Source organism: Colletotrichum higginsianum, chromosome 4 (assembly GCF_001672515.1).
Source record: "Colletotrichum higginsianum IMI 349063 chromosome 4, whole genome shotgun sequence".
Classification (NCBI taxonomy): Eukaryota; Fungi; Ascomycota; class Sordariomycetes; order Glomerellales; family Glomerellaceae; genus Colletotrichum; species Colletotrichum higginsianum.
The window spans coordinates 4,000,300-4,011,720 of record NC_030957.1 but is presented as its reverse complement, the minus strand read 5'-3'; the positions used below and the strand labels follow the sequence as shown (position 1 = coordinate 4,011,720).

The 11,421-nt window shown below is 55.2% G+C and overlaps 2 protein-coding genes across 2 annotated transcripts; one reads left to right on the top strand and one right to left on the bottom strand.

The window, feature by feature from the left end:
- Positions 1-445: 445 nt before the first annotated feature.
- Positions 446-1,302, bottom strand: CH63R_06507 (Wsc domain containing protein; the record flags this gene model as incomplete). The annotated part of the gene is made up of 2 exons (XM_018301482.1): positions 446-800; positions 866-1,302. 2 exons carry the CDS (start codon positions 1,300-1,302, stop codon positions 446-448), a joined length of 792 nt encoding a protein of 263 aa, XP_018159332.1.
- Positions 1,303-2,746: 1,444 nt separating this feature from the next.
- CH63R_06506 (uncharacterized protein) lies at positions 2,747-4,774 on the top strand (the record flags this gene model as incomplete). The annotated part of the gene is made up of 1 exon (XM_018301481.1): positions 2,747-4,774. One exon carries the CDS (start codon positions 2,747-2,749, stop codon positions 4,772-4,774), a length of 2,028 nt encoding a protein of 675 aa, XP_018159331.1.
- Between the last annotated feature and the right edge of the window lie 6,647 nt (positions 4,775-11,421).

Sequence of the window (11,421 nt, the reverse complement as noted above, 5' to 3'; positions counted from 1 at the left end):
AGCCTGGGGGTCGAACCCAGAATCTCCTGATGCTCTACTCAATCGTAGTCAGACGCCTTGCCATTGGGCCAACCGGCCAAGGTTGTTTAGATCCATTGCTGGATGTTGAACAGACAGCCGTGATTGACGTTAATAAAGCGACGCATTTGTGTCCATTTGATCTCATCACAACATCCCACAAGAGCAAGACAACAACTCATGAACCCTCCTAGAGGACGGATAAGCCCCCAAGCTATCGCGTTGCGTTTCGATTTTCCATTAATCCGATCGTCTATCCAGGGTATTTGCGCGAACCATTGTTTTATAAAGTTTTTCCAGAACTCCAGGGCCGTGTGCCGACACAATTTCATCGATTCAGGCGATAGTCGTTACAGCCGCAAAGCGAGACCTCATCATAGCCCCCCCTCCAGCTCCAAAGCTGTGGCATTCATCTTCTCTTCTCGTCTCAAGTCGTCTTCTTCTTCCACGCGCTCAAGAAGAAGTATCCGCCGCAGATCTCCGACGTCTGCGCGCCGTTGCAGTGCATGTCGCAGTTCCACGCCGGCGCGGCCGTCTCCGGCGGCGTGCTGGAGCAGTAGCACTGGTCCCCGAACTGGGTGCCGAAGTACTCGTAGTCGGCGCACGCGGCCGCGCACAGCCGGTTCGTCTGGTTATCGATGAGCGTGTACTTGTCCGGGAACGCGCGGTCCGCGCTGTCCAGGTAACACCCGATGTACTCCCAGTTAGCGACCTCGACCCACGTCGTTGTCGCCGCTGGCGCCGCTGTCGTCGACGTGGCGTTGGTGTCTGGTTGTGTGGTTCTACAGTTGATGCGATTGTCAGCCTGCTGCCGGGTCCTACAATGCAAGCAAGACGTAAAACTCACTGCGTCGCTGCGACGTTCTTGAGTTCCAGTATCCGCTCGTCTTGCCTCGCAATCATGCTGCCAAAGACGCCAGCGACGACGCATAGAACAGCGAGCAAGAAACCCAAGATACACCATAGTACAAACACCGCCTTGCCCACACCACATATCCTCCTCTTCTGTGTGACGGGCTCGATGGGCTGACCCCCCGAGGTGGGCACCTGGCTGTACTGCTTGTACTGATGGTATTGCGGCCCGCCAACGATCTTGTCCGACGCGGACTCTGGGACAGGGTGCAGCCCATTCTCGACATACGACGACGCATTGCTGGGCTGGCTGTGCTCCATCCTCTGCCCGAACGAAGAATCCATCTCGTATTCTTCTTCGTGCCGTCGAATATCCGTCGACCACTCCGGTCGGTTGGTAGCAAGCAACGACTTTTGTTCAAGAGGCTGCATCCAGGTACCGGAAGAGCCTGGGTGGTTGGTTCGCAGGGGTATCGCAAGGAGTCGGTGGTTACGAGAGAATGCCAGATGCGTGGAAAGGTACCAGATCAGAGAAAAAGGATCGCGGGCGCCAAACCAGACGAGGATAGCTTCTTATGAACTGCCGCAAAGCCCCCCCATGCATGAGCACGGCTGGGGCCAGGCAACCAAATCGCGAAGCAAGGGTTGCGATCAACATCCATATCTGGGCATCCGCCCCTGTCCAACGCCTGCAAAGCTACCCACCAGGGAGGGTACCAATTGCAGCCCCGTCTCGAGCGCGAGAGCTGGGGGAGCGATATTGGGATCTTGCATTGCGCGCGCCAGCCCCCGGCTGTTTGAGCTGCTTGCTGGCCCACCAAGGACAACCGACAAGCGCTACAGCCTGCCGGGCTCGACGGTGATAAGTCAAGGACCCGGCGACCCACGATGTATCTGTCTTCCTTCCTGTATGAGGAGCGAGGAGGATGGCGTCAACTCTGCCGCCTTTCCCAACCAGCCTTACGGGGGGGGGCTCATGGCGCTGGGGCGTTTGGAGCCCGCAACTAAACCCATTTGGAACGGCTCATTTGCCAAGTCGCCGACTAGCGGGGTATTTGTGCTGCTCGAAACTCGTGCCTAAAGTGGATTGAGCATCTTGTCTTCTTGGGCCCCCCCTTTTTACATTGTGCGGACCGCAGCGGAAGGCGTCCTGGTCCTGTAATGACGCCGGCTCTTTGTTGGGAGTTGAGGTGAATGCGGTGATCATTGGGTCCTGCGCGGACTTGAGTGCCATGGTTTGTGATCCCACTAGGACATGGACGATCATGAAGCCCTGTCTTCGAAGACCACCCGACCCACTTCCAGGTTTTCGTCATTGTCGTGGTGGATGTTCATGAGGATATGTACGGCTCTTGGTGTACCCGACACAAAGGCTTGTCTGGGAGGGTCGGCATGTTGGGGATTTGCAAAACCATTCGCTGCGGCGGTTGTATTTGCATCATGGCTCCGGTGAGGTTGGCACCCCGAACGCCAGACGCAAGGGCATCGAAGTTCTTAAGCGCTCACGTTGACTTGCACACTGAGACAATAACTGAGGCTATGACTCCAAGTAAGCTTCTAACGCTTCTTCCACATTTGCCTTTTCCTTTTGATTGGATGTTCACTTGACGCCGCACTCGCGGATGTTCTCACAAACACGGTAACGCTTGCATCTCGCTGCATGGCCCATAAGCGCTACCCGCGCCCCGCGAACGCCTCATAAAGACCGAGGCTGTGGTACCTCGTTGTTGTTTTTTTTTGCTTAGCATTTCCTTCGCCGCATCTCGACGTTTTGAATTGTGGCAGATCAACCGATCAGCAGTAGCCTAGCCAAGTAAGTCTTCTCTTATCTCACTCGACAGAGCATCATACCCCCTGATCTGGGAACGACGTCGACATGGACTTCTTCATCCGCCACCTCACTGAACCCACGGCAATCGCCGAAGAGCCGTCCCTCGGCCAGGTCGTGCTACGGGTCCGGGAGACCGCCGTCTGTCTCGCGGTGCTCGGCGAGGTGGAATACGGCACCCGGCTCTTGAGCATTCTGCACGCGCACGGGGCCCCGCCGTTCGACCTCCGCGAGTACGGGCCGGAGGTCTACACGACGGACTATGCGCAATGCAAGGCGTTGGCCAAGGGGGTGGAAGACCACGCCGTCCCCGTGCACCCCCCGCGATCAGACCCGTTCACGAGGATCGTCTTCGCCTTTGCGTGGGAGCACGTCGGGGAGTGGCCGTCGTGGGCGAGACCGGGGCCCGGACCCGTTGGGCCGGAGGCGGGGGTCGGTAACGAGACGACGCTAGATGCGTTGGAAAGATATGCCCGGACCCTTGTCTGCAATCGGTTCGCTTGTCCCTGGCGCGAGGATATGGAGACCTTTGAGTTGGCCAAGGGGCTGGCGCTTGGCCAGGCCAACAGGGCGAACCCACATGGTCCGATACCGATTCGCATGCACGATTTTTGGATGTTGTGGGAGCGTATGCTGGCTCCGTGGCCCATGAATCAGATCGTCAAGGCGACGGGGCGAGTCTTGACGCTCGACCTTGCCGTACGGCTGTTCGGTTCCGGGGGCAACGCAAATAGGGCCGGTAATAATCCTGAAAACCGCGAGAGATTTCTTGCCGAAGACCAGACCAAGGAAGAACTCATCGACGAGTTTATAGCCGATGATTTGGTCAGAGACGAGCCAGAGAGTGAAGATGGGGGAAAGGACGAGGACGAGAACAAGTCGGACGGAGACTTTGAGGGTGACGAATACAGCATCGAGCCTTGGGGAAGGTGGATCGCCAAACAGCACAGCGCACAAGACCAAATGCCGATGCTGGGAAGCATGCGAGCTCTCTGGCGGTACGGGTGGTTCACCGACCCTCAAAAGAACGACCTCATCAAAGTCTTGGGGATCGACGCCGCGAAACTCCGCGACGCCGCCGAGGCGGGCTGCGCGATGCTCATCAGGAGGTTGAGAAACGGTCCCAGTCGACCGTACGAAGGGTTCACGATCTCGGAGCTCGTCCGGGACGTCGACGCCAACACCCGCTCAAACGCAGAATATGCCCCGGACGACGCTCCTGATAGAGAGAGCTTGCTCATCGAGCGCACGGCTCTCGGTCCCGTCGATCTCGACGCGGAAAAGATCTTCAGGCCCGCCACGCTGCTCCGTCACCCACCGCCCTCGCATCAAGACATCTCTGACCTGGAGAAGCGGCTCGAGGTAAGCGACCCGTTACCGGATGATTACAAGGTCTTCCTCCGGACGACGGACGGAATGGGGCCAATCTGGTGGAACGGATCCAACCTCCTCCGGCTCCTGGCGCCGATGTCCAAAGTAGCCGTCGATGATGGCGATTCTAGTTTCTCGCGAATAGAGCTTGAGCTGCTGCCGGAGTGGGGTCTCGACGGCCCTAACTCGATCAGCTGGCCGCTCCTCCGCCGGGCCATCCGCATCAGCGAAGGCGGATATGAGGGGCACCTATACCTCATCGAGCCCAGGTACGTCGCCGAAGCCAAGGCCGCGTTCTTCAAAGTCTACGACTCAGCTACGGACCACAACAGACGCCTGCTTCTGCGGGAGGTAGAAGAGGTCTACGGGAGCCTCGATGCGTTCCGCGAGCTGAAATGGGGCGTGGTTCTCTACACGCTGTGGTTCAGCGACATGATCCCCTACAAGAGCTTCTCGGCGGCATTGGAGGCTTTTGCGGGAGGTAGCCGAAGAACACCGAAAGAGTGGAACCTCAGTTTCGATCCGAGCACGCGAAAGCTCCTTGGGATATACTACCGGCCGACGGCGGAGTGGGATGACAGCAAGGAGGGGAGGCTCGTGAGGATGGGGAAGGGAAACCTACAGGTCTCCGATAATGGAACTGTGTCGATGGGCGACTTGGTGTATCCAGAACTCGGGTTCAACATGCCAATGGTTGATCATTGAGTCAGCACATACTGCCTTCTTTGTAACTCAGCAATTGAGTCCGGTCTCCGATGATATCTGCCATTCTGGGCGGAAAGTGGTTGCTACAGCGGCCTGTACAAGGTACCTGTCAAACCACTCTGAGACAGGCTCCTCGCCAACCTCTGCTCGACGATCCGCTTCACCTTAGAACCCTCGAGCACGACGACGGGGTGAAGTCAGACGGACAAAGTCCTCGCCCCGGCCAGTTCTGTCAATGGAAAATGTTCCTAGAACTTTGACACCCGGCGCTGAAGCGTATGATCGCCAGGCCACCAGTAATTCTTGCGAGGTATGGGAGTTTACGAGCTCTGTCCCTCCAACGCCCAGATCATGAATGCTACTGGCACACCGGCATTGGCGAAAGTTGCACTCGGTACAATCTGGGGAACTCGTTCTGTGACTCAAGTTGTTTGACGACATACTCCGTCCTGCTGAGCCGAGAGCATTGGACGGCGTTCTTCTATTGCCACTGGACGCGTTCATGACGCTGTCTCCCGTGAACCCGAGTAAGCCAACAATGACGCCTGCAAGTGCGAATATAAACGGACTCTGTTACTCGAAAAAAAAATTCTATTGTTCTTCATACTATCTCCCAAGCTAAGCCGCGGCCAGTGATATCTTGGGATTATTATCTACACTCTGCGACTTTTTCGACTTTACAGTCAGACGACGAAGAGCCAATTCCTTTGACTCATTTGCGTGACCGTGTCAAACACTAGGACCTCCTTACAAGAATAGTCTTTGCTGGCAGACTCAACACGACAGATCACGTTATGTGTGCCCCTCATAGCGCTCCTAGCTCACGTGAGCCCAGAGAAGTACCCCCCAGCTTTGAAATCCCAACATGATTGCGTTCTGCCCGAGTTAATTGAAGAACCACAAGATTACCCAAACTGTGCACGTGTCTGTCACAGAACCTATCAACTATGGAATACCGCTACGAAGTGAGCGGTCAAGTGAAGAAGAATACGAAATCTTCCTATGATTACACAAGCACAGGGTTTATGTTGAGCACCTAACTGCGCGAGCACACCAGGGCCTTTGATGTTGCAACGATGTAGGCTGGTGTCTTTCTGAGAGTCCCTCGCCGGCAGGCATCACAAGACGCAGTTGAACCCGCTCCTACCAATATCCTACTGCACTTATCACACCGTGAAACCCTCGTTTTCAGCTGGGGTTCATAAAACCCCGGTCTTAATCTATCTACGAAAAAAGACCTGGTGCAGGCCAAGCCTTTTGTATCCCGGCTCCTGGCATGCATTGTTTCCTGACCTCGTCCCCAGCGATGTCTCCACCGCGACAAAACCCGGGCGAGAACAAGGGTCCCTCACGAACACATGCTGCCAGGACGAGAGTCAACGGCGGCTTGCTGAACATAAAGGGCGAGACTGCACGCCCAGGTAGCTTTCGTGGATCGCTCAAGAGAGGTGGCATAGAGACATCTACCTTACCTCCCGTCCATGCAATCGCCAAATGCCCATCCTTCCGTCTTCCTATTATCGACTTTACTTTCTGTGCGAAACACATCCAGAGGCTCGGCTCAGCACGGAACGGAGAGGGTCTCCGTTCTTGCGTTTTGTCATCGCCAAGGTCTCCCTCTGTTGCGAGGGACAGGATCTCTGACCAGCCTCAGTGGCTGTCGCATACTGGGTGGAGGCCAGCCGCCAGGGCGTTCTCACGTTGGGCCTTTGAACATGGTCAAGATAGAAATCAGGAGAGCGGGCCTTCCAACTCTATCTCGACCGCCATCAAAAGCCTAACACGGGTGGAGGCGTCTAACAGGGACGGCCCAGAGTAGAGGTTTTGCTTCAACCTGGTCAATTGTCGGGGACGGTGCCGCAGCAAGGCCCCAACAGGTAACGTCGAGAAGAAAGCTCTGGTGGCCCCTTGCCGAGTCGGTTCCAGTGCCCGTTTGTGGCTGCACTCAGACTTCTGCCAGCTTCGTCCAACCACATGGCCCTTGCAAGGCACATGCGCTGCTGAACTCTCAATGTCCCACGTTTACAAGTACGTGCACGCGGATCACGAGGTCAATCCGAATCGGCTTCGGGCTGGGAGAAAAACTCCGGCACCCAATGGGAGGGGTTTTCAGGTACAGACCAGCCAAAGTTTGGATCGATATGATGGCCAGGCCGTCAAAGAGATCGCCAGCTGCGATCACAGGCCGTGCCATGTCGGGTTGGGTGATGGGACGGGACGGAGATGCTCCGCCCGGATGATGAAATAGAGTTTGTTGCCGATTTACGACTATGTTTTGGATGGAGGGGTCAGCGTCTTGCCCCTTCCTGAGAGCGACCGATTCGGTACCGGCCGGCGGCCAAAGATTCGAGTCTCACATGAGCAGATGTCACAAAACCACCACGGACCAGCCGCGGTCCCTGTGCGCCAGCGGCGTCTGGGATTGCTTCCAGAGTTTCTGGAAGTCTTGCCTTTTGCACTGAGCGGAATCCGGCGGAATAAGGCGGGACTTGCCTGATAGGAGGAGCTTAGGCATGTAAGTATACGGGTAGTGCATGTATAGGTCCTCTTGGCCGTCAGCAACGACATAACACGCCCAATGGCTTTTTCGAGTCGTAGTCAGTTGTCAGGGGCGAGACGGTCCCCGATTGACGAGTTCAAACGACAAGCAAGTTGCCTTCAGGGTCGGTCTGAAACTTCAAGCAACGTCAGGGCGTCCCTCAGTCTGATGTCGCCAGAAAAGCAGCGCCGCGAGCGGCTTTACTGCTTTGCCTAGGTATGCGTCATCACATTGCTCATCAGGGCGGGGAACAGAGTTGACGAGAGGCAAAAGTTGGAGGTGGGAGCCGAGCATAGACGGTGGATGCTTGAGTGGGCTTTCGCGTCCATGTTTCGTGTCGCGGCACTTGGAACCGAGGCGGTCAATCACCAGGCTGGACGTCGGCGTGTTCACTAGTACCATTAGTCCTATTAGTATGCCAGCGATGTGCTCGCGTGCGATGCGCGGATTTGTCACGTCACATTCAGGCGCAGGTTATTTCTGAGTGAGCGAGTGAGCGAGTTAGTGAGTGAGACGGACCGACTGTTTCCTCCCTTTGGTCACAAAGTGTAAATTTTGTCGGCGGGGCTTGGCCGGGTGATGGTGACAATTCTGGGGTCTCCCGGGATGATAGCTTCATTTCAGCCTTGAATAGTCGGGGCAAGACAGCGGCGTGAGTAACCCGATGGTGTTGATGACTTTGACAATTCTGATGATTCCGATGGTGCTCATAGTTCTGATGTCGCTGTGGCTCTGACGGCCTTGTTTTCTTGTAGTGGGCGGTGCATTACCAAGCCCACCGGAGGGTTTGGCCGGCGGCATCCGGTGGGAAATGCGGCTTAACAGCGGACTTGCAGCGGAGAGGCGTGCGGGAGAGGCGTGCGGGAGAGGCTTGCGGGAGAGGCGGCGCAGGGAGGGGGGAGTCTCCGAAGGGGGAGCTGAGACTTATTAATTGCTCTTACCCATGGTCGTTTTGTGCGTAATAACGCGTAAGTAAGTAGATACAATAAGCTCACTAATTACACCATGAAGGCCGACGATGGTCCGCGCAACGGTCGAATACAAGATAAGCTTACCCGTATGAGCGAGACCGAGTTTGAAGGTTTTGACTACACTGGTGAAGCTGACCGTGAGTCGTATAAGGAGCGGGCTTGGCAACGCTCAAAAAGTCCACGACTGGCCGGTATGCTTGATAAGCCGTGGGTGACGACTGAAGCTTGACCGTCAATCAAGAGGAGCGAGGAGGAGATTTAGTGGCAATCTCCAGGGGGAAAGCTCCGTTGCGGCGGACGAAGAGAACGGCGTTGGAATGATGTAAGCAGAGGAGAGGGGCGTCCGCGGGAGGCGCTATGCCATGTCCACCGACCCATACCCAATCAACCACATTTCTTCCTTTCGATTTGATGTATAACTGGACGTCCATTCGGATGCAGTATACACCAGGTACGGGTACAATAGATTATTCGAAGTGCAAAATGGAGGATCTGGAAGCTTATGTAAGGAAAGAGATGCGGAAGTCCACATTGGGCGCCATCGTGCTCCGCAGCGCAATTTCGCACATGAGGCCCCTGTGTGGATGGTGTGAGGTGGTAGGTCTCCGTCGTCGTACATCGAACAGCGAAAAAGAGGGTCCAGTCCTCTGTCAGATCGGCAGGCGAGATGCAAGATAGGGGAGGGATTCATCGATTGGACGGACTGCTGGCCCGAGTCCAGATGAACGAGATTCAAGGAACCTGTGTTTTTTTTGTTTTTTTTTTTTTGCTTGTGTTTGCGTTCGTTGGAGAGACGACAGGCCGCGAAACTCGAGTCGCTCACTCAAGGAAACCCGAACCACTCGCGGTTGCAACAGGGCTCGCGATTTGGCTTCAGGGCGTCAGCCGAACAATCCGCGCTAGTCCAGAACAAGGCATTGGGGCCTACTTAGAGGGAAGGGGAAGGGAGGGGGAAGGGGAAAGCGCCCCATGTCTTGCCGGATGACTCGATGCGATCCGCAAGACCCACATACATGACAAAGTTGAGATTTCAACTATTCTAACTGGATAATCGATGGCCTGGCTGGTTGTGTAACACGGGGAAAGACCGAGGGGGGCAACGTAAACCAGAGGAAGAAAAAAAAAGAAAAGAAAAAAGCATCGAAAAGACAAATTTGCTGTGAAGAAGAAGCACCGAAAAGATTGCCGAATGCCGGTGCTGAGGGAGGGATGTGAAGGAGCACCTACGCACTGACTTGTACCAGTAGACTGCGCGGCAGGCAGGCAGGCGGCGGCAGCAGCAGTGCAGCCTGCCTGCCGTAACTCAAAAACTAGAGCATTCGACCGCAACTCCAGCGGCGGAAAGTCTGAAGACGATCAGTAACAGGCTGATAAAAGGTAGAAGGATTGACTGATGACGACAAGTACAGTTAGGTAGGTACTCATACAACTATCTACCTTACCTACCCAAAGTATCTAGGTCCCTTCAGTGCCTACTATGGTAAGTAAAAACCCGGCATCAGGGAAGGAAAGTGGAGAAGGCCCCCCTTGTTGCCGCCTTTTTACGCCAGCTGCAGTCAACGCGGCGCGACAACGTGCGCTGCAGTACCTAAGTATCTACTTCTGTGGGACGGGTGGAGCATTTACCCGTCAGCCACTTTTTCTCTCCTTACTATGTAGGTGGTTCTTGTTTTTTATTTGGTTCTATCGGGTACCTTCTTCTAATCAACAATTTCCCAGCGCTTATCCGTACCCCCGTATTACTTGCCCAGCTGCATTGCTCGCTCTCGGAGTTTTGTACGCCTGTCAAGCGTCGACCACCGGCGTTGGATCCCTGCGTTTCAACCGATACTCGTACCCACAATATTTGCCTGCAGTACGCTCACCCATCCTGCGATGGCCTCCATGACGGACACATAGGATTTAGGCCGATTGATAGTGTTGAGAGCTACGCTACGTGGTGTATCCGACAATCTTCGAGTCTCGACCGATGAGATGCCGCCGGCCTTCTTGTCTCTGTCACGCACAGAGACGAGACGGCGTTCAACCGAGTCTTTCCCCTTCAAGAGTCTACACGAGACGACACATCATGACACACTCTTAGACACTCGGACGAAGCAGCCGACGACCCCAAGAAAATCTTGCATCCAATTCATCCCATTCATCATTCCATCCCATCTTTTCCATCCCCCTCCTTGCTGACCGCCTCCACTTCGTCCAAGATGGCAAGGTGCACAACACCTGTCTGTCACGCCGACGCCGCACACTCTCGACCGTTCTGACTCCCCCCCGGATCGAGCAAGCCGGCCTCTGTCTAGCCCTTGGCCTGTGACCTTGCAGGTGTATCATGGTCATGGTGGCTCAGGATGGCTCATCCAGCACACGCATGCCGCCAAGAAGTCGAAGGATGATCCACACAGCCGTACCCCCACCACCGCAAAATCGACATGGTCTGGGTCTCCCCGTCAATTTTACGGCTGCGGACCCTCTCCCCTCCATTGCCGCGTTGGTGCTAGTCACATCTGCACGTTTTTTTTCTTGCTTTGCTGCCAGTGACCACACAAGAGATATACGGTACCTACATCACCCACCCGCAAAAGGTGGGAATACCATGTATTCATCCGTACATGGCTGGCTGAATGCTGTACAGTCAGTTAATCTGCAGTCCACCTTCGTTCCTCTTGGACAAGCGAGACAAGCAACAACTAACTACTTGGACAAGAGTTTACAGGGTACCCCGTCCGCGAGTGCCCGCCGCGGGCTTAAGGCGCCCTACGTCCGGGTCACAAATCCGAGAGGGTGCGGCTACAATACACCAGGTAAACGCTGTCATTGATCCTTGATTGGTAATACAATTTGTACACCAACATCTCTCATGGCTCCCGAAGTCGATCTGGCGGAGCAACGACGGGGCAGCCAAGCCGTCCTAGAGGGGCCCTCTTTTATTTTTTTTATCCCCCCTAATTACCTTACGGATGGATACCTAGGTAGGTAACTACCACTTGGTTTTTTGTCCGACTCTCTCAGCAAACAGTCTCTTTTTCCTATTTTCTCCTCAGTGCCTCATCGCCCCGAAACTCACCTGGACCTATAGTGGTTGTGAGTCGACCTTTGCTGCTCCTTTTTTGTTTTTTTTCGGCCGAACGACCGCTCTTTTG